The following is a 26344-nucleotide window of genomic DNA, read 5'->3' as shown; positions in this document are numbered from 1 at the left end:
TCTGTTAAATTTATATTATATTTAGAAAATTGGATCATGTGATACAGTTTTATATCCTACCTCTTGCAGTTATTGTTGACATTTTTCTGCAATTAAATGCTCTCTGAAAACATTTCATTCATTCACATACAATGAAATTTACTCTTTTTCACCTCTATGATTTATCACCACCACCACCTAGATACAGAATAGTTTGTCACTCCTTCAAAATTCCCCCACTGCCCCTTTTCAGTTAGCTCCTCTCCCTAGTCCTAACCCCTGGCAACTGTGGCTCTGTTCTCCATTCTTATAATTTTGCCATATCCAGAATGTCATGTAATTAGAACCATATAGCATGCAGGCTTTTGGGCTGGCTTCTTTCACTTGGCACAATGCATTTGTGTTTCATCCACATTTCTGTATATATCAACAGCTGGCTACTTTTTATTGCTGCATAGTACTCCACTGTCTAGACCAGGGGTGTCCAAATTTTTTTCAACGTTTTTCACCAAGGGTCATATGCGGTAAAATACACAAACAGCTGGGCCACTCACTCGAGGTAAAGTACGTATTGCCTCACCTGGTTTATTTAAGTAAACTAAATATATTTGTGGAATTTGCTGCGGGCCAATAAAAAATGGATCGCGGGACGCAGTTGGCCCACGGGCCACAGTTTGGACACCCCTGGTCTAGACACACCACTATTAGTTCATCTAGTCACCAGGTGAAGGGCATTTACATTGACAAACATGACTTCTACTATTTGAATATTCCATCCTACATATATAGTAAACCATATGTAAACAGTTCCCTAGTAGTAGACATTTTGAGTATTACCCTGTTGTAATCATTTGAAATGACCATCTTTAATATAAATCTTTGCCTACCAAATATATATGTATATATTTATACAATGTACTTATATCTTACGCTATCAACAAAAATATGGTGTGCCCTACTGGGAATACAGGAAAACATAGAAGAAAATAAAATATACAGTTGTATTAGAACTTTCTGAGAATGTTTGATTATAAAACAGTTTAGGTCTCAGTGCTTTGTAGCATCATGAAAATAAGAAAATAATAACTTGTTTTAATTCTAATGCAGCAGTTTTAGCCTGTTAAAAAGAACAAGATTAATCTCTTGTTTCTGAAATCCTGAGCATATGCCTCATTAAAACACATGTCAGGATATTGTTTTCCAGCAGGAAGCTTCTTTCGACGATGGAACCACTTGGTACAGAGGACAAGAAGAATGACAGCGCAAGGGCAGCTTTCAGGGCTGGAGCGGTTGGGGCAGCATAGCTGAGTTTCTAGTAGCTACATTTGAGCACCTGAAGCCAAAGCCACTAAGAAAGGAATGACAAGGCCGACACTCTGTTCTGCGTAAAGGGATGGGACTTCTCTTTGAATAGATGCTGCTGCCCTGCAAATTAAAAAGGAAATAGAGAAAGTGTCAGTATTGCTGTACAACACCTGCTTTCGAAAATATACATGCATGCTTTCTAGAAAATTTATAGAAAAATTTAAATATAGCACAGAAAGTTATCAAGTGAAAAGCAGAAGTCCCTGAATCTCCCTATTGCCTCTTTCCATAGAGAACCGTCACTGATAGTTTGAACTGTCCTTCCAGGAACGTGATACACATACACACACACACACACACACACACACACTCACACACACACATATTCACATTTTTTTTATCTAAGCACAAATGAAATCTGCAATTTGCTTTTTCACCTAACACCATATTTTGGACATACTTCTATACGTAACTATAGAGTTGTAATTCATTCTTCCTCGTGGATGAATTCTTATTGTATGCATGTACCATAAAGTTAGCCTAGTCCTCTGCTGGTGGACATTACATCATCAGAGTTTAATAGTGAAGGAAAACCTGTCCTGACATAAAGACACCGACTTTATGGTCAAAATATGGACTCTGGCCATAACAAATAGGGTCTGACCACTGGATTTTCAACAATAGAAATGACTGACTTCTTTTAAATGAATTAAAAGACAAATTTAAAAAATCATGAAACAATCTGATGTTGGCTTGGAAATGTATCCGTTGGCTCTCCACTAGTGGCGGGGTTCTTAGAGTTTCTGATTCCATCTGAGTGCTGGTAACCCACCCCTTTTTTGCTAAAGGAATCTTCAGCTGCCCACAAAGTTGTACTAGGGCTCCACCTGCTGGACATTTTCTGCAATTGCACTTCTGATTCATTTAATGTCCCAAACTTGATTCATTCAAAATTGATCATATATATTTTTGCTTTTAAATGATTAACTAATGTATACAAGGATATGCTTATTCTCATTTTTTTAGAAAACAAAATTATACCAAACTAAACACAATAATGAGTTTCCTTTCATCTTTTTCCAGTTCTCACTCCCTTCCCTAGAAGTAGCTACTGTTAGCAATTTTGAGTTTATCTTCTCAGGACTATTTCTATCACTTACGCCCATTATCGTGCACAAATAGAAACATAGTTTTGTTTGCCTTTGTTTTGTATGTCTGGGTCCACGTTCCCTGAACCTCAATATCATAGAGAATCAAACTGCCCACCTTCCAGGAACGTGGTTGGAATGAAAGGAGACGAAGACTCCAGAGTGATGGGCTGGAAGCCTGACACTACCAACGTGCTCAGAAAGACCTGCGGATAGGTGAGGAGAGCCACGCTCATTCACCTTACACAGCGTGCAGCAGAAGAGGTAAACTGAGCACTGAGGTCAGAGAGGCACCACTTTCCTATTTCAGGAATAGCAGTGTACTGTGCAATGGGTTTTGCAAAAAGGAATTTTACATGATTTGTATCTGTATAAAGTTTAGAGTCTGCTGAAGGAGTAAAACCATAGACTTAAGTTACACCATAACACTAAGGATCAGTGATGCCATTAAATCTTCCCAATAAGCTTATTCCCCATTTTCCCACCTAACTGAGCCACAGCGGGTTTCTGTTTCTTGCAATCACCACATGGAGCTTATGCATACGCTGCCACTGGATGCCTCCAACTCTTGTACGCATGTGTCATTCCCAGCACCTTTGAAAATTCTGTGTCTCAAGTCTATGCAGCTCCCTGGATAGAAACCAATTGTTTGTTCATTCAGTCATTTATTCCTAAGTGCCTACCAGGTGACAGGTTCTGTTCCAGGTTGTTGTAACACACCCACCAGTGAATAAAACAGGTGAAAGTCCCTGCTCTCCTGGAGCTTGTATTCTAACAGGTGGAAGACAGGCAACGAAGAATAAACTAGACAGACAACAAAGAATAAACTTAATAAACAAATAAGTCAGAAGATGATCGAACACGATAAGAAAGAAAAAACAGAACAACATGAGGGTTTCACAGAGTTAGTGTTTACAATGCAGGCTGTAACTTGAAATACTGAAGCAAAGGTAAGTTTGTGGAGGTGAGATATGAGCAAATATTTACAGGAGTGAGAGAGGTAACCACATGGACGGTTCTGGGAGGGACTTCCAGGCAGAGGGAACAGCCAGGGCAAAGTCCCTGAGATGGGAATGTGCCTGGCTTGTTCCAGGAGGCCACTGTGGCTGAGGCTCAGTGAGGGGAAGGCGAGTAAGAAAAGAAATTGGAGAAGTGAGGGGGGCAGGCTGCTTGGCTCTTACTCTGAGTGAGTGACATGGCTGAACTTTTAAAGGACTGTTCTCTGTACTTTGTGTTTGAAAGTGTCCCTAATAAAAAATAAAAAGCTAACTCTAACGTGTTTCCCCCAAAATAAGACCATGTCTTATATTAAGGTTTGCTCCAAAAGATGCATTAGGGCTTACGTTCAGGGGATGTCATCCTGAAAAATCATGCTAGGGCTTATTTTCTGGTTAGGTCTTATTTTTGGGGAAACACGGTAGTAGCTGGGTTTCACAGAGGCCATGGCGGGATGGGGCAAAGTGGAAGCAGGGAGACTTACTAAGGTCAGCTGCCATAATCCAGATGACAGATGACAGCAGCTCAGACCAGGCTAGTCACAGTCAATGACAGGATTTTCTGAGGGGAGAGAAAAGAGGAGCCAAGGCTGGCTCCAGATTTGTGGAATGGGCACTTGGGGACTTTTGGAAGGTGGGCATTACCATCAACTGAGACAGGAAGACTATGCGCAGAGCTAGTATAGGGGTGTGTTGGTTTCCCATAGCTGCTGTAGTAAACTTAGTGACTTAACACAACGCACATTTATTCTCTTTTGGTTCTGGAGGGCAGAAATCGGTACCAGATGCTCCAAGCTAAGGTTAAGGTGTCCGTGGGGCTGGTTCCTCCAGGAGAGTCTCTTGAGGGGGGAGTCTGTCTCCTTGCCCTTTCTCTACCTTCAAAGGGTATCACTCCAGTTGCTGCTGCCATTATCACCTCACCATTTCCTCCTGTTTTTGCATCAATCTCCCTCTGCCTCCCTCCTATAAGGACACTTACGTTACACTTAGGGTCCACCTGGATAATCCAGGATTCACTCCAGTCGCAAGATCCTTAACTTAATCACATTTGCAAAGTCTCTTTTGTGATATAAAGTAAAATTCATTGGTTTCGGAAATTGGGACCTGGATATCTTCGGATGCCATGACTCAGCCCACCGCCGTGGGTAAATGCAGGAGCTTAGCTTTGGAAGTGTTGAGTTTGAAATAGCTACTAGGCATCCAAGAGGAAAGATTCAGTAGACTGTTGAACATTTCAGTGTGGCATTCAGTAGAGGACCTGGACTAAAGATATTTATTTTGGAGTCACCAGCATATAGATGAGATTTAAAGCCATGAGACTGCTGGATTTAAAGCAGATACTCAATGTCACAACCTCCCTTGCAGTTAGACCACAATCACAGGACCAAAACTCTGCCAACCAGATGTACAGATCTGAGTACATCTGTGAGCACTGTGAATTAAAACAACAGGTGCCACTCAGGGTCCATTCTAGCCATGGAGGCACCCAAGGCACCAGCTTTCTGAGGCAGCAATGGCAAGGATGCTAGAGGCATCCATACGTGTGCATCATGCGTACTCTTGGAGGGATCTGTGCCTAGACAGGCTGCAGTGTGGTCTCCCCTGGGGCAGTTCTGGCTGGGATTTTGGCATGGCCTCCAGTCCTGCCTCTCTGGCTTTCCCAGGAAGAGTCAGTGAGTGACCTGAAATCCTTTAATGCATCCCATTTTCTGAACTACCTGGAGCTAGTGTGCAATACCTGCAATTAAGAATTGCAACCGATGTGCTCCCTCCGTGAACTTTAGGAACCAGAATCCTGCACCCAGCCCTGGCTCTGTGGAGTCTTTCCAGTCTCCTGGCTAGAAAGGAGGTTGGGCGCTTCTACACACGTGGTTTTATTCAATCTTCACAACAAACTTGTGAGATCGTTTCCATTAATTTTAGTTTTGCAGATGAAGAAACAGTCAAATTCATGTCATCTAACTCCAAGGGCAATGCTCTTACCACTGCCCAAGGGTCAGCGTCCCCAGGCTGTTGCAGGAGTGCACAGATGTCTTTAGGGAAGTGGATCAAGGCTAGCCTGAAATGGAAGTTCCTGGTGAGGACAACGTGGGAGGCCAGGCTAGAGGTTTGGGCTTGGCGGTGGGGGGACATGAAGGTCTTTTAGCATCAGAGATGGGACAGTGGGTTTCATTTTTGGGTGAGGAAAGTCAAGTCCATAGACTATTTTTTATCCACTGTGAGTGGACTCCAAAAAATGCATGCCGAATTCACAGGACATGAGCAGCAGAGTATGGGAGAGAACTTAAATTCACCAGCCACCCCTGGGATGGTAGGCAGCTCCCAGTACACATGCTGGCAATGGGGGATCAGTCATCCCAATTTCCAGTCAAAAGAGCAGGACAGGTGCCAGAGTGAATCCTGAAAACCTCACAGACTCGCTTCAGACCCACTCCCTGCTGGGTGGGTAATCCTGCACAAGTCTTTCATTAGCTTCACTGAGCCAGAGTTCCTCCACCTCTGAAATGAAGATAAGAGAGTCTACCCACATTGATTCAGATACAGGTTTGGTTGCTGTCAAAATGACCCCAAATCCCAGTGGCTTAGACAAGACAGAAGTTTATTTCTCTCTCAGTAACTGTCCAGGCTGATAACGGAAGCTCCAGCCCCCACCCCTAGCCCCCAGGGGGCACCCGGCCTCCATCTGTTGTGTTGCTCGGCCACACCCAGTGGAGATGGCTCAGCACCACATCTCCTGGGTCCACACACTGCCAGTTGGAATGGGAGGAGGAAATGTATGTTTCTTCCTTTCAAATGCTTAACCCAAAAGTTGCACACATCAGTTGGCCACAGTGAAAAGGGGAGCTAGGAAGTACAACTCGTTGTTCTCGGCAGCCATGAGCCCAACTGAAATTCAAAAGTTCTACTGAGTGAAGAAGGGAAGAGGAGCCAGGGGGATGATGAGCAGTCTCTCTCTCTCTCTCTCTCTCTCTCTCTCTCTCTCTGCCTAGTTACAAGGATGAACGAAATATTCTATGTAATGCACACGATGCCTGGCATACAGTGGTGTCCAGCCCTGATTAGTTATCTTCCCCTTGTAGGTGGATGAATGGATCCTGCAGACATTCATGGAGCACCTGCCATGTAAAGTGTTCTGAGACACACAAAGAGGAAGTTGATGCAACGTCCAAATCAAGTGAGGCAGACAGATGGTGTGGAATGAACAATAACATGGCTAAAAAGAGTGAAGTGCTATAGTCAAGCTCTGTACAAGGTCCTTGGGGTACAGAGAAGGGAGTTCTTAAATCCACCTGTAGAATCAGGAAAGCCTTACCAAGAACGAACATTTGGAATAGGGTCCTCAAGGATAAGTATGATTTTAGCAGACAGGAAAAGAAGAGAAATCTTCCTGCCAATGCAAATGAAAACAATAAAGCCCTACCTAAAATTAGATAGAGATGTAGGTACAGGTACAGACTCAGAAACAGATACGGATTATATCCATGTTTTGTGCTGGTCTTAGCCTATCAATAACCCACGTTGTGGCTAGACTGGCCCTTATAGTTCTTATTACAATTGCATGATGCGCTTCACCAACAACCATCTGGAAACTTTGAAAAAAATAAAGGTTTTTGACTCACAGGACCTGGAAATTACATAGCACACCTGGAGCCACACAGCAAGGTTGTGGGGAGAGAGAAACAGTGCAAGAGCCTGGGGTTCTGTTTTTATTGGGGTTAAGGGTAGGGGCCTAGGGTATTACAGGTTCCCTCTTTATTGGTGAATTTAAAACATAAGAGTGGGAAGTTAATGCTCAGGATGAGAAAAAAACAAGCGACCCAAATGGTCAGTCATTGAAATCAACCAAGATCTCTAAAACAAAGGAGCCTTACTGGGGGTGGTGGCCAAGCCCTTCAGTGCTTTGGCAATCTGTTTGTTGGAGATAGATAGCCATCATGGAAGTGGATGCCTCCCTAATCAAAACTTAAGTCAGGTACTTACATTACGAAAAAGAAAAATACACACACACAACAAGCAACTGTCAGGGCCCACACTACCCCCCGTGTTGGCAAAGGAAGGGGAAAAGAAGCACCCACCATATACTTTGGTGGGAGTGTACACTGGTGCTGTTACCAAACTCAAGGCATTCGTTTTGCCTGCATCCATCAAAGCCAATGGAGACACGAACAGGAGTTTGCAGCAAAGAAAGTAGAGGTCTAATTAAGGAAATGGCACCAACCCTGGAGACACAGATGAGCTAGTGCCCTTAAGACCTGGCTCCCTGATGGCATGCATGTTATAGATTCTATAGGGCAGAATCACAAGACACCGTGGGTTAGGAGTTCGGGGTTATGTTGGGAGGTGAGGAATAATGAATCATTGCTTCAAGTCTTGAGGACAGTTCTGAGGTCTTTTCCACCATCCCTTAGTCCTCTCTCATGGGAAAGTAGCCAGGGGTTGTTCTACCTTACGGCTCAGGAGCTGAAACATAACTTAGGTCAAGATGTTATCTTAGCTGCCAGAGGTCTAATCTTGTGACCATCAGTCAGATCCGGGCTACTGTTTCCTGCTGCCTGGGGGTTGCTGATTATCCTGGGGGAAAGGCTAGGTCTCTTTCTATATATATATATAGACCTAGCCTTTCCCCAGGATAATCATATATATATATGTATATGTATATATATATATATATATATATATATATATATATATATATAGAGAGAGAGAGAGAGAGAGAGAGAGAGAGAGAGAGAGAGAGAGAAGGGATATGATTCCTAGACCTAGGATTTAAAACTAAGTTTAATCAAAATCGTAAGGACTCTCAGTTTCAATGCAACCCTTTAGAAACATCAAATTTCAAACTACATACATTCTTTGACCCAGCAACTCCATTGCTGGTAATCTATCCCACACAAATACTTGCACAAAAGCTCAAAGAATGCAGAGGTTGCCAAAAAATATGTATACACATTTTAAAAAAGGAAAAAAACTATTAAAATTGTAATACTCAATATATACAGATAACACAAGATGAATACAAATCACGTTTGACTTCTGCAATTACAAGAGGTGCTCGAAGTGGTTACCATCAGCATCCAGACACGTCTGATGACAGCAAACTACTGCTTGTGCAATGTTGACCAAAGTGTCCACTTGTATACATTTTTTGGCACTTCTGATATAATCAAGGATTATATCTCAGAATTGTTTATAACCACAAACCAACTACAACTATACCTACAACTAAGTCAGCGTATGTTTAGAAAATGGTTAAATAAATGGCAGAGTGGCCATCCTACAGCATACTCTGCAGCCACTAAAAGACTGAGTCAGAAAGCAGGAACAGGCTCAAAAGGATACCTTATATACCAGTAGGTAAATGAAAAAAGCCTACAGCAACAGTATGTCTAGCATGATTGTTTTTTGTACACAAGCAAATGCAAATAAATAAATGAAAATAAGGCCAAACCAAAACCAACCAAACAAACTTGCATCTGTGTCTGGAAACATGTGTATGCTTGAGCATTAAGGACATTAAGGGAAAAGATGGACCAAAATGTTAAAAGAAATTACTTTGAGGAAATGCGAGTGGAGGGAAAAGAAATCCTCTTATTCATTGTTCATGACACATAACATTGGAAACAATTTAAATGTCCACCTATGGGTAATAGGTTAAATAAATCATGATACGTGCATACAACAGAATACCACAGAGCTATTTAAAAAATGGGGCAGCTTTATCTATAGGTATGGAAATAGCACTAAGGCACACTATTCTGTAACAAAAGCAAGCTGTAGAATCCTATGTATACTATCATTTATATGAATAGTATAAGTCTCTGTGTGTGTGTGTGTGTGTGTGTGTGTGTGTGTGTGTGTGTTATTTTGGGGTACAGAATATTCTAGAAAGATACACAAGAAACTAGAAATTTTGGTAGTTCTAGGTAAGGGAATTGGGTGACTAGGAATAGAGGAAGAAAGTTTGTTCACTTTCTTGATCCTTTTATAACTTTGAATTGTATCCCATGCATATGTATTACCGTTAAAAAAAATTACTATGATTTAAAAATACATTAGGATGAAGAAATACATTTTAAAAGGCCCTCCTACCCCCCCACTCCTAGAATTTCTGCAGAAGCAAATTCACGTAGAGCAGAGGGACGCATCAGGGAAGGCTCTGCTCAGCTTGGCAGATATTTATCTTACCTGCACAAGCTTAGCAGTTCAGACTGAGAGAAATACAGCACAGAAATACAAACCTGACTCTACAGCCGGGCATTTTGTGAAAATCATATTGCAATTCATCAATGTTCTATAAATAGTAAGGACTGGTTATCTTGGGAAAGCAAAGGGCTTGGGTTAAGATATTTACTTACGAATTTAAGGCACAGTCAGGATGAGTGCTGTGGTCCACACACTGTAAGAGCTTCACTGGCCTGTAGAATGAAAAGAAATAATAATTAAGGGATTGTTTAAATGACTTTCATGCATCAAACATTTATGGTGTGCCTGCAAGGTCCTGGGGATACAAAGTCTCTGGCCTCGAAGAACACAGTTTCTTTTATTGAACACTCACTATGTAGCAAAAACTGATTATGTATTTTACGTAAATTATATCATTTAATCCTCACAACGACCACACAGAACAGGTACTATTATCATCTCCAATTTACAGTTGAGAAAGCTGTCCAGAGGAACTTGCCCAAGTTCTCACAGTAAGAACAAGTGTGGAGGTGAACTTGAACCTTGCAGGCTTACTAGAACCTAAGCATGGAATCACTTCTGTACGGATGTATGATTTTGCTTGGAAAAACCTCTCAAATACTTTGGGCAGAAGCTTGGACTCGAAGCACATGGGTGACGGCTGGTGCCCAGGCTTCAGCTAAGAAAGCTGAACTGCTCTGCGTGGTGGGCTTCCAGAGCAGCTGGGAGGAAAGAGCAAACAGCAGTGGAGAGAGGAACTAGGTAAAGGGGGAAAACTGGGCATTAGGTAGGAGACAGGCCAAGAGAGGCTCTCATAGCAGAGTGACTGGAGAGGACTTTGGAGGAACAGGAAACACATTGTTCACTCTGTGGCATGCTATGCGACCCCTTCCTAGGACTCGTCTACTTTTCAATAAAATCTACTCTACGCAGGTGTTTTTTTTTTAAACGAGAGTAGTTGTCATTATGCCTCTGGCCGACACCCACCCCCCAAATGCATCTCGTTTCACTGAGTCTGGTTCAACACTGTGCCAAGCAGAAATCAACCAGGAGTCCAGAGAGGCTAGGAAATGATAGGCCCTGGCCAAAATTTGCAAGAATCCAAGAATCTCGGGGAGAACTCTCAACTGCCACAGGACAGAGGCCAGTGTCACCTGAATTTTGTGCGGGCAGGAAGTTCTCACATCTGGTTTGGAATTTGATGATTCGTTAACCTTTGTCACTGGCCCACGTTAAACATTTTGTTACCTGCTCTGTGCTCCCAGGAGGAATACAAAACCCCATGGGCAGTGAGGAAATGGGAGCTGGGGGCGCTAAGCCAGGTTTAGAAGGGAACAGCCCTGTGGCCAGCTTAGGTGGGAACACCACTAGAGAGAATAAAAGCAGGACAGCTGTGAACTAGCAGGAGAACTTGGGCTCTGGCTGAGCCTCCACACTTAGACCAATGACGTGTAAAAAGACAGGCTCCTCTGGGGAGTTCCTGAACTAAAGCAAAGCGATCATAAATGTGAAATTTTTAGCCATTTTTCCATCATAAAGCAGTTTTAGAGTAAGAATTAACTTTTTTAGAATTTACTAAAATCTGATGGTTTAAAAAAGGAAGAATCCTATAGTAGAAAGTAAAGATCATGCTTCAAAGACATACAATGCTGGGTTCAAAACTCAGGTCTGTCACTGAGTGGTGACTTGGGAAACTTCCTTAACCTCTCGGACCCTGAATCTACCCATCCATACAAAGGGGATATTTTTGAAGCTGGATGATGGATATGTAGGGGTTCATTACACTATTCTATCTACTTTCATGTGTGCTTAAAAAAAATATTCATAATTAAAATTTGAAAAATTTATAAGAGAAAAAAACAGACAAAAGTAATGTATGACCTTACAAGTCTAGAGTGGTTACTATTACGGATGGGGGGAGACTAAAAGGAAGGTCAAGGGGGGGCACTGGGGTGTCTGTTATGTCTGTTTCTTGATCTAGGTGCTGGTTACATGTGTATATTGAACTTGTGAAAATTCATTCAACTGGATACTTATGGTTTGTATGTTTCTCTGCACATAGGTTATATTTCCAAAAGAGTAATAGCTTTCTTTCGTCTTTAAAAGAGAGTGATGACAACACCTGACTTTTGAATCTCCTGAGAGCATTAGCAATAATAGGTGAGTAAAATGGTACAGCTTCAAGCTGTAGGAAAAAGAATAGTTTTGAGGGTTCCCTTAGGGGAGGCATGAGTCAGGGAAGACCCACGCTTCCAAGGGGCTTTGCTCAGATGGAAGGGTGATTCAGCCCACCTGGCTTTTGAGAAGACAGGGTGGCAGAGCCAGCTGGATGGTCATGGGTGCTGGCTGAGATTGCAGATGTCATCTGTACCCTACCATACCCTCAAATGGTGGGGAGAGCCACTAATTCCTTGCAGAGTTGGACTCCAGCCTCTGAGGAACCAAACAGACCTGAAGACTGAGGTGCTGACACAGAAAGGAGCAAGAAGCAGGAAGGTGAGGAATTCCCAGTCGAGGGCAGTTTCAACTGTCCTGGGCTTTGAGCCAAACTTGTCTACAGTTCCACGAATCAGGAACGCCCTGAAACGCTATCTGATTATAAGTACATAAAGTACCTGGCCCATAATGTGCTCAATAAAGGGTAGCTATTACTATTTCCTATTGGTGTACAGCCAAGATGTACCTGTCTGTAAGTATCTCCGACATACTCCACCTTAGCTTGTAGCATGGGCAAGGATCCCACAGGCAGCAGGGCACCCAGGGATGCAGGCGCCATGGTTCCTGTTCGCAGGTTACTCGCCAGGCTATAAGCAATCGAGGAGGAAACGGACATGCGCAAAGGATAAAGGGCTGCTCTGTCCTTCAGGCTCATTAAAAAGGGCTCTGGACAGAAGTGGGTGGAGGCAGGCACAACCTGGCCAGAAGGCACTCTCAGTCCCCACATCCAATGACATCTGAGAAGGCATAGTCCCCTGGCCTTTAGAGCTGACCCCCACAGAACCATTTCAACAGCCCTCTGCCCTCCCAAATCCCCACCCACCTTTGAATATATGTACGGACTATATTATAATATACGACCTACAGGTAGTCATCGATACAGCTGTACTGAAAACCCATTGTTTTCAGTCTCTCTTCCAGGATTTTCACACTGCCTTCTCCACAGGATTCCCTAAACCATAAAAACAGAAACAGAAAACTAAAATAAGAGGATGGAATACATTGTTTCCGGGTGAATTGAAATTTATTTTGACCATGTGCTCCTAGGATAGTCTCCTCTCTGGAGAAATATCTGGGAAAATCTCTGGACCTAAAAGTACTGCTTGCGGTAAAGCCGTGGCACCGCGGGAGGGGCTGCTCTGAGCACCCTACAGATGCTCTGACGTATGCAAGTCAAGTGCCGGGCTGGGCCCTGCAGGCGCATGCGCACTGCGCCACAGGGCCTTCCATAGCCCCACCCCCCACCCCGCCCCCACCACCAACACAGTTCTGTGATGTGCCCCGGCAGGCACAGTGCTAATACCCACTTGTTCACCGTAGTGTATTACGTTAAGCTTTAAATGACAACAAAAACATACAAATAAAAAATGTTAGAAAATGCAAATAAAAAGAAAAAAATATCCCAAATCTCACATTATTAGTGATAAATGCTGCTAACATTTTGCTGTATATCATTCTAGACTTTTAAAATGGGTTTATTCCCACGAGACTTTTGAAAAAATACAATATAGTATTCCTCTGTCCAGTGCATTTTGTTTTCTGCATTTGCCCATGTCTGTGTACATACACATATACCTCCTGCCATTACTGTTAATTCCTGCATGCTCTCCCTTCCCTAATCGGAACATCATTCATAGAACCAGTGCCCTCTTTTTAAAGATTAAAATTAATTCCTATAGTCCAATGTCATTGATACCACAACACACCTTCATGAAGTTTCATTTTCATACACATCCTTTATTATTTATTTTCTTAGCATAAATTCCTAAAAACAGGTTTTTCTTGCTCCAAATTTCTGAATGCCTGTGAAGGCTCTGGATAGTCACTGCCACATTGAACGGCATGCTGCCCTCCTGAAGGTCACAATTAAGCAGGGGGTGTGTAAAGGCAAAGAAGTAGATACAACACAGCCAGCTGTGCTTAGTAGGCATGCCATTGATGTCACAGGCAGGACCCAGCCTCAGCTTATGCGGAATGGGAAGGTAGGCAGCCTCCCTACTGTAAAATGAATACAGAGGGAGTGTACAGGGAGAAAATGAGTGACAGAAGGAAGCTTTCCCAGAAGAAGTGGAATTCCAGGCATGACATGAGTGACGTGGGCAAGGTCATGTTTAGGGCTTTGCCAAAATCTGGTATGATGTCCTTCTCTGGGCCAAGCTCAGTACTCAGGATGTTTTAGTAAGCAATGGCATGGAGGTTTCAGGACACCTAGACACAGAGCTCAGTCAATAGGTTCTTCTACCTTTTTTTTTTTTTTTTTTTTTTTAAATAAAGGTAGCCAAAGCAGTGCTAAACACAATCAGGGATACACATGTTGTTTTGAGCTCTCTGTCTATGGTTTTTTTCCCCCTAAAATCTCAGCAGTTCAGGACCCCCACTTTCTTAGCTCCTGACCTGCAACTTCACCCTGTGGCACAAATGTACAACCAGGTGTTCTGAGCCCTTTATCATCTCTTCTGCAGGAGAAGGGATGGCCTGACATGATATTCAACTGCCATTTCCTTGTCTCATTACAGGGAGGTTCAAAGGACAAGCTTTCTCTGATAGATACATTAACACAACAAGCATGCACAATTTCTAGACAAAGATCGACTTCTCAAAGAAATAAGAAAAACAATACACATTGTTTTTCGTGCAACAGTAAGTCTCATTAATCTCCTGCAAAGAGAAATACAGGGGAAAAAATATCACTCGTTATATGGTGAGCCTTAGAAGGTCCTAGGGGCCTGAAATGGGGAATTTGCTAAGTTTCTTTCAAAATATACTTTCAGTAACACATCCACTCATTGGAGCTGGCCATACTCCCCTCCATGTAACATCAGTGCTCTGAAGACTACGACCCCAGCTTGCCTCTCATGGACCATCATGGATGAACTGCTTTAACTGGGCTTGGCCTCATTGGCTTGTCTCTGAACTAATTGTGTTTTAAGTTTTTTTATGTGCAGTTTTGCCAGCAGTGTGCTTCGATGATGAGAAGGATGAATTCAAGCTTACATTTATATAAACTCAAGTAGTTTCCCAGAAAATGTGGGTCTTAAAAGTTTCCCTAGCCCATTATCTGAGACCCAGTTGTGGAACTGATTGTTCTCTGAGGATGAGGTCTTCATTACATAGCCTTTGGGTCAATTCGTAGAACACTTGGTAAGAATTTTGGGGCTTCAAAACTCTTGAAGAAAGAGAAACTGGCTTTGACCCACACAAATGCATGAGGAACTGTCCAATCCAAAGCTGCCTACGTTGCTTAGAAAGGAACATGACTTTCCTTGGCTGAGAGGAGTATCTGGATAAAAGAGGTTTTCTCTCTGGGCTCAGGAATGGCTAGTGACATTTCCAGAAAGTCAAGTCTTTCCCTTTCTCTGCCCTTCACATTAGAAACAGAGAAGGCTATTGTTTCTCCAAAACATGAAAATGTAAAACAGACTTAATCATAACACATCCAAGAAAAGCATGTTTACACAATTACCCTCATCAATAGCTTCATAACTTACACTTTGGGTCCTCCAATTTCATTCATAACCCAGATCTCAATTCGTGTGATCTTATCCTTCTGGAAGTAAGGAACTTCAAAATCTGCAAAAAACCTGAAAAATAGGAAAGGTTTTTTTTTTAGTGTCCTAAAGCAGTATGATACTTTCCCCATTTCATTGTTAGTTGATTTACATATTACTTTTGTTTTAAAGCTTTTGGGAGTAATTTTTTAATTTTTAGGTTACTGATTTCATTCATGCATTCATCAGGTGTTAATGGTAAAACTGTAGAGACATGTCTCTGATCTCCAGGTCATTCGATTGTTTTGCTCCACCTGAACTTATTAAAGCAAGCATTAGATTGGGGATTAGGACAATTCTCTTAAGCCTCCATCCAAAACAACTAGAAAAACAATTTGGCATTTCCGTTGTATTTGTTGGTGCCAACATTCTTACCCTTTTACGGGATAGGCTCCTGTTGGCTCTGAACCATTCAACATAACATGGATCACCCCAGAACTATCCTTTGCATACTGTAAGGAGAAACAAGTATTTTGAGTAAAGTAAGACATGTCCTTTTTCAGCTATGCAATGGCCAAATTTTTTTTAATTGACAATTTTCAACACTGGCAAGGGTATGATAAATTTGATATTTCATACAGCTAGAAGGGATGCAAACTAGTATATCTTGGAAAGCAAATTGCTTTGAAATGTCAAAAACTCATAGACTCAGTAATTCCATGTCTGGGAATTTACCCTAAGAAAATAATGTGACATAGTATCAGATTCCAGCATTGCACCAGCTGGAGTGGACTAAGTTATGCTGCCACATGCACAACCTTGAAATCACAGTGGCTTTAAACTGCATTTAAACTAGATTTATTTCATGCTCACACTACATGTTTATCATAGGTCCATTGGGCTTTTGCTCCTCACTTTGGGTCCCAAACTGATGAAGTCTCCATATCTGCAAAGTCACTAGTTATCAGGAAGAGAGAAGGAGAAAGTCGTAAATCATAGACCAGTTCTTAAAGATTTCCTTCCACCCAGAAGTAACATGGTCACTCCCATTCACATCTCAATGGCCAGTGCAATTCACACATAAGTAACTTTAAGAGGCAGAGGAGAGCAAAAAAGATGAGCAAGAAATACTCGGTAAAGAGCACTAAGGACCACGTGGTGTGCAGAAATGTGTATTGCAGCATTGTTTGTAACCCATTTAAAATAGTCAATGACAAGGGAATGGCAAGTAAATCTTGATACTTACAGGTCTGAGACATTACCCAGCTATTAATACAAGTGTACAAAAGATTTGCCACAGCATAGGAAGTGCTTACATTCAAAGCAAAATGCAAGATTAGGTGGGTAGAGCACACACTCTAGGTTAAAAATAAATGCGCAGAAGTCAGGGAATATTAATCAACGCCTGAAATTCCCAAGGGAAAGAGTTCAGAGAAGTCCCCAAATCTCCAGTTCAGAACACTGCTGGAGCATATAGTTTCCCTGATAAAATGCTTACACTAGAATGGAGCAGGTGCGGTAATGGTATTATGCAGCCCTGAGATACACGTGGCTGGGCTTATTTTCCAGCACAGTGATGGCCAGTGCCAGCTGCAGCAAAGCAACAAGATAGTCCACATCACACATGTCTCAGCTTGCTTCCAAATAGTGCTAATAGTCCTGGTCAGACATACAGATGTCCAGGTCTGATGACCACCATGCTGAAGGGGTTGCCTCTAGGTGATAGGAATTATGGATGATTTATTTTCTTATTTATATTTTATACAATTAGTCATTTTCTATCATAAGGAGCTATTATGTTGATAAGAAAAATTAATTAAAAATGCATGCAGATACAATGAGGCATGAATGATGTAGTGGTTGAAAACTTGGTCTCTGACTCCTTACTTATTAACTCTGTAATAAGTCTGGTCACATTTCTTGACCTCTCCATGCCCCATTTTTTCTGTCTGTAAAACATGGGTAATAAGAGTTCCTACCTCATAGGACTGCTATAAAGATCAAATCATTTACATTAATTATTATTAAAACTTATTGAATATGTCTCTACTACGTCTCCACAGGCTTGGACTATCCAGCATATTCTAAGAGCTCATAAAATGTGAGCACAATTACTATAGATTCCCATTAGAGAACTGGAGGAAGTATAAGATGGCAGTTTGGAACACACATTTTGAAGTCAGGTAGATCCACTGGGTAGACTGTATGATTCCTTTATGTGTAATGTTGACATCACCCCTGAGTTGTCATCATGATCTATGTTCAGGTGATGACACAGCGATAGCCCCTCAGTGAGGGGCTCAGTGAGGGGTTCGGGCAGTCCACTGCCAAAGACGATAGCCTGCACTCCAAACAGGAGCTATGGGAAGTGGGTGCAAATGGAATGCTCCCACTGGACTGGCAGGCGAACACAGGAGTAAACAGAATATCTTGTCTGGAGCAGGCCCTCTGTTTAGCTCCCAGTGGCCCCCGTGGTGGAGGATTTGACCAAAGTCCCTCTCACCCTGATGAACGATGGACCCAGTGGATACCTCAAGATCTAGAGACATGGATAGCCCTGAAAGAGGGTTGGCAGCAGTGCGAGAAGGACGCTGAAGGTCCATGGGCCACCTAGTCACTATAGCTAACATGTAACAGTAGGCAGCCCTTTGCTGAGCACTGAGCTAAAGACTTAACACTCTTTATTCCTGACCTTTGTTCTGGTGACAGAAGACGTAACCTGTACTCACTGGCATCTCATAGCTGCTGGTAACTATTATCAACTCTGGTGACAACACTGTCTAAGGAGTGGACTTACCTTAAGGGGATCATTTCCATGTCTCCAGTTGGTCCTCAGTCACCTATCACCTCCTCGCCCACTGACAACAGTCTTGTAGATATTTCCGACCCCACATCTAGATCTCAGATGTCCCACAGTGTCCCAGAAAGCAGGGACTACCCCATTTTATGCAGCAATAAAGATCACATTGATTTGAAATACTAACAACAACTACAGCACAACTGGTACCCTAATGACCATTTGGTACCCTCATTCATGACTAACGCTCACTGACTGATTTCTCCATGCCAGGCATGGCGTCAAGTATTTTAGCTTAAAGTTACAACTTTACGGAGCAGAGAGAATAACTCAGAATGTTGCAAAGGTGGAAAGTGAGGCTCCAAAAAGTTAAATAATGACCCCATAGCCCAGTCTCTGAACCCCTCTGTCCCATGTTCACACACGCTCAGCCACCCAGCTGCCCAGCCCAGCATGACCTGCATGGATGCCCTTTTCCAGAAAGAATTCACAGCATTGTTTTCACAATCTTCTGATGTAGGACAGGATTGGTAATCAAGTCCTAAGGGGAAAATGGATAAACACATTTCATTTCAAGATTTTATAGGAAAAAATGAATTCATTAAAAATACTTGCTGGCTCCATAGAATATAGTTAGCCTGTGTTCTGTACAAGTGAAACATTCTCAGCTCTGCCCACCCAGTCCATAGAGAGCCTGGTGAGTGACCACCCGGTCCATGATACGAAGACATCTGTCATCTTGCTTGGCACAAACGTGAGGAAGGCAGAGACCTGAACAGCTGGCAGATGAGTGACTTGGCCGACCACTGAGCATCAGCATGTCAGCTGGGTTATTTCTCTACTGGAACTCTAATAAAGAGATTAAAAAACCCCCCACAAAACTTTGCTGTCCTGGGAGAAGTGCTTTCTCCAGTTAGCCCTGGTCTTAGAAGTAAATACAAGAAAACTAGACCAAGAAAATAGATACTTTATAATATTTAAAATACATAAAATGTTCAAATGTATTAAATTTTACAGATACAATACAGCAGGTACGTATGGTATTTGTTCACCATTTACTCTGTAAAAACAGAAGAAAGTGTTAGTTAACAAGTTGTTCCAGAAAGAACCAAACAGGGCAAAATTATGTACTACCTGGAGGGAAATGACATGCTTTGGGCTGGTGCAAATTTGACAATCTGTAATGTTTTTAGGGAGTTTGTCCTCTGATGCAAGGTCCATCACATAACTTAAGAGAGGATCATTACCTAACATTACTTAAGAGAGTGGTAATTACTTCTTTGAATTACACACTCTAGATTTGCAGACAGTCCAGGTTATTATCTCTGCGGGCCCATGTCCCGATTTCTCAGAAATCTGAGGCTCAGACAGGTCCCCTGGATGGTACATGACACGGAGGATGGTACATACCACAATCTAACTCTCTAGCTTCCCAGGGCTCCTTCCGTCATTTCTGACAGCCAACAATTTCTGTATTTACCTGTTTTATACTTTCTTGGTCTTAGACTATGAACGACTGGTATTATTAGTGATCATTGACTTAGTTGAAGAATTTTTTTCTTCAAAACTCTTTCGTTCTCACAATATATCTAAATTACAAACACACAAAAAATGGTAAATGTGGATATGAGAAAAAAAAAAGTACGATCCCATATTCCCAGCAAGAACTGCTGTTAACAGTTTGGGTTTGCCTCTTCTCGACTTGTTCATGTGCATACTTTCATATATGTATTGTGTATACATTTTTTATTTGGATTAACTTGATTTCTCCCTTAAAAATATGTCACAAACACCTTTCCAGATCAATAAACACAAAGCGTGATCATCATTCTTCATGGCCGTACAGGACTCCAACGATAGGAACAGCTCATTATTTTGTGGACCCTAACCTCTGGACTTCACTTCCTTTTTAAACAAAGACCCCTCAGAGGATGGCATAGATAGAAACGGAGAGGTGGGGAATAACGGTGTGGTTTCTTGGGGCACTTTCTCTGCGCTGTTTTACTAACAGCACGTCTGACAGCAAATGCGTGGGGTTTCATTCCCCATACCAATCTTTTCTCCAGACTCTCCAGGAACCAGCTGGGCGTCCTACAATTCAATTCAATTCTGACACTATGCAGAATTAGCACAAAGCCCACAGCTTCAGGGCTCAGTCCCATAGGACCGCTCCCACATCAGACACCAGCTGCAAGTTGACACCTGTACTCTTAACCAACTGGCTATAAATTCAGGGGTTTCCACAACCCCCTCCTCAGGTGCCATAATTTGCTAGAATGGCTCGCAGAACTCAGGAAGACACCTTATTTACTATTACTGGCTTGTTGTAAAGAGTACAACTCAGGAACAGCCAAATGGAAGAAATGCATAGGCAAGGTATGGACGGTGGGTGCGTGGAGCTTCCGTGACCTCTCTGGGTGACTACCATACCAGTATCTGGATATGTTTACCAACTCGGAATCTTCTCAAACTCCATCATTTAGAGATTTTTAGTGGAGATCTCATTATGTGGGCATAGTTGATTACATCATTGGTTGCTGGTTATTAGCTCAATCTCCAGTCCATCTCCCCTTCCTGGGGGACAGAAAATGGGGCTAAAAGTTCCAACTCTCTAATCATGCCTTGGTCTTTCTGGTGACCAACCCCCATGTGAAGCTATCTATGGGCCTCAAGCACCAGTCAGCTCACTGCCATACAAAAGACACTTTTATCACTCCTCAGATTCCAAAGGCTTTAGGAGCTGTGTGCCAGGAACTGGGAGACAAACACCAAATACTTATTTTGTATTATGCATCTTTCCATCATACTCTTTCCATCACGTCCCTCTGCCATCCTCCCCCACCCTCTGCAGGATAATCAAACAGGCTTCCTGGTCAGGGATCACTGCCTGGTCCATTGGAAGAATGGCCACGTCCATTTGCCCTCTCCCTTGCAGTGCTTCCCTTCTTACTCATAGTGAAAGCCAGAGTCCTTGCAATGTCCTGGCCGCCGGGGCCTCCTTTATTCCTCTAGCCCTGTAGCTGACTACTTTTATCTTTATTTATTGACCCTCTTGCTGTTCTTTAAATATGCCAGACACACTCCCAGCTCAGGGCCTTTGCACCTGCTGTTCCCTCTGTCAGGAAATGCTCTTCCTCGTCTCCTTCAGGTCTTTGCTGAAATATCAGCTTCTTAGTGAGGCTTTTCCTGGGCCTATGGGATTGCAACACTTTCCTCTTTCTTCCTCACCAATCTAGCACTTCCTATCCTGTTTCCCTGATTTGCTTTTCTCTGTAGCCCTTACAATCTTATGGTAGACAATATATTTTACCTGCTTGTTTACTGTCTTATCTCCCCCCTCTACGTATAATGTAAGGATGGGTATTATTTTCCTGTTTTATTCTCTGCTGTGTGCCCAGTACCTAAAAGAGGGAGACCTGGCACATAGGAGGCACTCTACAAATGTTAACTGGATGGATAAATGAATGGAGGAGAATAAACACAACTGAGCTCAGGTTAACTTTTAAAGTGACTCCGATACATAGGGGGGAGACTTTCCAGCCTTCATAAAGGGAACTCCTTCCCCCACCTCCCAGCCTTGCTCATGCTCAGCCTTCAAGATTCATCCAGAGCCAAGAGCCACCAGGAAGCTTCCTGGATACTCTGGTCAAGGCTGGTGTCTCACTCTGCTGCTCCATAGTCCTTCCTGCATCAGAGCACACAGATGACGGAGTAAATGACCCTCACAAGGCCATCAGTTCCCTGATGGTGGGGACGCGTTACTGCCAGCTCCGAGCATGGGAGCTGGATGAATGAGGAGAGTTGTCCCTATCATCAGGTCAGTCCTTGTGACTTAAACTTTCACTGTGATTTTAATCTTGAAATATCTACTGGTGGCCTGGAGTGGCATTTAAGAGCACAGGCTTCAGATCCATCAGAAGAGGGTTGAATCCTGGCCTCTATCTCTTCAAGTGATTTAACCTCCCTAAGCCTCAGTTTCCCCCTCGGGAAAATGAGGATAGTGCGGCTGAGTTGTGCAGGGTTGGGAACATGTGCTCTGGAGTCAGACTGTCCGACTCTGCTGTTTACTAGCTGCACACCCCTGAGCAAGTTTCTTAACCTTGCTGTGCCTCAGTTTCCTCATTTGTCAAAATAGGAATTAGGATGGGACCTATCCCACGGGGCTGTTGCAGGGATTAAATTAGTTAATATACGTAAAGTGCTTAGAAAGTTCCTAGCAAAACATAAGTGCTGTTATTATTATTATTATTATTACCACTACCTCAGAGGATTGAGGGAAGGGATCAAATGAGATAAATGCATATGAAAGCACTTAGCCCAAATGGCAAATGCACAGTAAACAAGAACTCTTATTTTTCTTGTGATTCGTGCGGGAGTCTTACCGGAGGCATTTTTCTGTCGGCACCAGCTCAAGAGATCTCCAGTCCTGCCGTACAGAACGTCATGCAAAGGCATAAAACGACGGGTGTTCTCCGCGTAGCTAGTAACAAGGAACTGATTATTTTCCCAGAACAGGGACTAAGGAAAAACAAACACAACATTAAACTATAAAATAAAATCAAAACAATTTTTTTTTCAGGCACAGTATCATCAAGGTAAGTCAGGCAACCCATTTCTCATTCAACTCGGACTTGCCTCACAACTGCTCTTTATTTTCTTCGTTTTAATTACCAGTTCAGACAGTGGTACCACCTCTGTTCCTTTGAGTCCAAGGGTATCATGCAAATGTTAATGAAATATTTTCCCAGTAGTGCAATGTGAAGACAGCGTGGAGTGTGTGTGGGGTGTGTGTGTGTGAAGATCCCAGGATATAAAAGATGATCAAGAGACCCGGTTTTGAATCTTGGCTCCATGATACACTAAACGTGATTTTGACCAAGGCATGTCATCTCCCTGTACCTCAGTTTCCACATCTGGAAAATGGGGACCATGAGCCTTTTCTCTCCTTCCATAGCTGTGGTTACGATGGTATGCAATCACAAAAAGCATTTCCTAAAGTATAAAGAGCCTCACAAATACATTTCTTTTGTATTATACTTTATAATTCCCACTATGAAGTTAGTTTTTTCACATAATGATAATACAAATAAGAATACCCTGCTCACTCATTATCTCATCAAGAGTCAAACTTTTTTTGTGCCCAGACTGGAAGCTCCCAAGGGCAGGGGCTATTTTGTTCCCTGTTGCATTGCAGCCTCAACCCTTAGCACATGCCCAGCACATGAAGTAGCTCTGTAAGTATTTACTGAGTTCATCAACTAGAACCATAATCTATGACAGAAGAGGCCACAATTTATGGCTCTCTTTTTTACTGCCAGGGAGGCAGCAAAGTTCAAAATGCAACATATAGTTAAAAATCATGTTTTCAGTCTATTATCTCTCTGACCCTCCAGCTCCATTTACCTGCCCTTACAAGTGAAAAATAAATCAATGGTAAGATTTTACAATGAAAAAAAAATCAGGCTAAGAATTATATCAGAAAAATAAAAATGCTACCTAATGTTCTTTCAACTCAAGGTACTGTTCTAAGCAAACATTTTACATAGATTTTCTCATTTATTTTCATTTTATTAGAATTTAGAGTGCAGACAATATAGATATGTGGTTTTCTTAAAGACACTGATACTAAGTAGATATAATCTTCAGGCCCGTTACAAGGAGAGATTGGTTTTCTGGGAGGATACTTGAGTTTGAGAGCTTTCTGAATTACTCAAGGTTCAGGACGTTAGGGTCAGTTAGGACAGAGTTGGCTAGGGGTGGAAAAGCGTGGCGCCATCCTGATGCCCTTGTGATTCTTGCAGTGACTTGTTGACTCAAGCAATTTCCTTCTGCCCAGACAGGCAGGAAGGCCAGGGTCACTGTTGAAGATGAAGCCACCTTCCTACCACAGAGCTCCACAAGTGCAAGTGCATTGTGAATTTATGCCTGATGTTCCCGTAACACTGCAGGGTCCCTGGACGCAGCTAATTTCACCAGTCTGTCTTTAGAGAGCAATGTTTTATGGGGTCATGGAGTTACCTTGTCTCTGGGAATGGAATGCCTGGAAAGGCTTATAAAAAGGTCATAGTCAGAGGGTGACACGGAACAGGGGTCCTTATCCAACACCATTGTAAAGGCTTCCCAGATGGCTGTGCAGTTCTTGTCCCTGTGCAAAAGAACAAGTTTATAGAGGGGGGGAAAATCACATCGCAATGTGATGTCTTTCCATTTCTCTCAATGTACTCTACGAGCTTTACAAGCCATTTTGTTATACATCAACTCTGCCAAACTAAGTATACAAAAAAGATAAGGAATTGCCCTGGCTCATGCATTAACCCCAATTCAGAAGAGGAAAAAAATTAATAACTTAGGGGATGGATTGAGAAATTGGACCGTGGAAGTGTCTCTCAGAAGGTAATACACAAGTTTTTCAGAGGCAAGGAATAAAGTCTTGCCCCACGCTCACAGAGAGGAGCAGAAAAGGCATCGAGCCAGAAGGTGACAATTCCAATAAGCCACACAGGCTCCCAGCTTCTTCATTTAGACAATGAGGTCCATTGTAGGGGTGGGTCCAGGTGAGGTCAGGCCCATGTGCAGGTCCTTGTAAAATCAGGAATGAGCACCACCTGTTGAGAAAGGCTGTTGCAATACCTGGTAAGGCAGAAAGTATGACCTCCAGTGCCAGCCACAACTCTTGACTTCTAGTCTAGCTTTCTAAAAGCATTCCCACTCGTTAGTAACATTTTATTTCTCGTATTAGGTAACATGGGCATTCCTCATGTGATTGTCTCCCTTTTTTTTTTTTTTTTTTTTGCCGGAAATGTGTCACATTAAAAATAACTGGCACAAGAAAAGGACTATGAAAACAAACAAAATGTGTCCAAAGAAGGAACAAAAATTAGTAAGGAGCTGGCAAGACATTCCAATTTAAAAAAAAAAAAAAAAGATCCTCTAGATTAGATTTGAAATTTCAATTCCCGAAGTACCTGAACTCATGGAATTCCTGCGTCTGCTGGGTCTGGGGCTGTCATCCAAATTCACCTCTCCCTAATGGTCACCTGTAGACCCACCCCCACCACACACACACACACACACACACACACACACACCACACCACACCTGCAGTTGCCACACACCACCCCCTTCACCTCTAGACACATCCTCCACACTTGGCTCCCCTGACCTTTAGGACCCCCATCCTCCCTCCCCCCACGCGCACCCCTCATATCAAGCCCCTGACCTTTAGACCCAATTTCCCTGTCCCCACACCCTCTTCTCACCTCCTGACTGCCCGCTTTCCCCCTCTCTTTGTGTTTTTCTCCCCTCTCTCCTTTATTTCCCCTCCTCCCCTCCCAGTCCTCTCCTCTTCCCGGTCTTCACGGGCTCAGCGCCCAGGTGCCCGCCCGCCATGCTCACCGCAGCTGAGGGGCCACCAACGCCAGGTACTCCGCGCAGCGGCCCAGGAAGATGCTCGGCAGGTGCGGGCTGGTACCCTTCCCACTCCACTGCGCGTCTGCGCGGCCCGCACCCCCCGCCGCCAGCCACAGCAGCAGCGCGGAGAGAGAAAACCCGAACAGCGCGCACCCGGGCTCAGCCATAGCGGAAATTGGGAAGAGCCGGCTGGACTTGTTTCCTCATTTCGCACTGAGGTGGCTCCCCCGAGCTGACGCTGGGAGGAGAACTTTTGTTTTTGTGAGTTGCTGCCTAGGCATTTTACAGGATGCTACACCAAGAGTCTAGAGTGGACGTTTAGATAAGGACTTGAGTTTAGGATTCCCGCCATAAGTTCCCGCTTTACTTTTCTGGGACATCTTTTAAAAGAGCCACTAAGAGTTAAACCCATGTAAAGTCAGTGACTCCGCCCCGAGTTAAGTAATTCGTGCCTGCTACCTTGCTGTCTCCCTCTGTCTCTTGACAGGGAAGGGTGGAGGGGCTGCCCTCCGCCCCTCAGTGGCACCCTGCATCCCCACCCCCTGCTAAGATCTGTAAGTAATAAATCCGTTCTTTGTGTGAGCGTATTGAAACTGCGCCTTCAATCAAAGGGACCCCATGGGTTTCACTTTCCCGATGTGAGGGCTGGATACTGAGGGAGCTACCCGCCCCCCGTGTGGGTGGCTTGTACCCTTCATTCAGCAGGTCATAATCTTCATGCTCTTAATTCACTACACCAGCTGCTCCTGCTTCTCGACACAACACCCTCCATGGCTTTCTCCCCGCGCTTTCTGATTCAGTTCCAGGGCTGAGTTGGGACAT

General features: G+C 43.1%; 1 protein-coding gene across 1 annotated transcript; it reads right to left on the bottom strand.

Moving 5' to 3' along the window:
- BST1 (bone marrow stromal cell antigen 1) lies at positions 1-25923 on the bottom strand. The gene is made up of 9 exons (XM_019740867.2): positions 25508-25923; positions 24131-24257; positions 22495-22630; positions 18571-18653; positions 15751-15827; positions 15316-15408; positions 12693-12779; positions 9784-9843; positions 1-1404 (listed from the first exon to the last, which is right to left on the bottom strand). The coding sequence occupies exons 1-9, from the start codon at positions 25687-25689 to the stop codon at positions 1299-1301; spliced, it is 951 nt and encodes a 316-aa protein (XP_019596426.2). The 5' UTR covers positions 25690-25923; the 3' UTR covers positions 1-1298.
- Positions 25924-26344: the final 421 nt, after the last annotated feature.

Source organism: Rhinolophus sinicus, linkage group LG02 (assembly GCF_036562045.2).
Source record: "Rhinolophus sinicus isolate RSC01 linkage group LG02, ASM3656204v1, whole genome shotgun sequence".
Lineage (NCBI taxonomy): Eukaryota > Metazoa > Chordata > Mammalia > Chiroptera > Rhinolophidae > Rhinolophus > Rhinolophus sinicus.
The sequence above is the reverse complement of the archived record's forward strand: the minus strand, read 5'-3'. Positions and strand labels throughout refer to the sequence as shown.

Bases quoted from the DNA above. Each gene is read 5' to 3' on its own strand.
- BST1 (XM_019740867.2), bottom strand. From the start codon at position 25,689: ATGGCTGAGCCCGGGTGCGCGCTGTTCGGGTTTTCTCTCTCCGCGCTG. The intron at 18,654-22,494 runs GTAAGACTCCCG...TTTTCCCCTTAG, and splicing joins CCGACAGAAAAATGCCTCCG to GACTTGATTACCAATCCTGT. The intron at 1,405-9,783 runs GTAAGTAAATAT...TTTAATTTGCAG, and splicing joins CCTGACTGTGCCTTAAATTC to GGCAGCAGCATCTATTCAAA.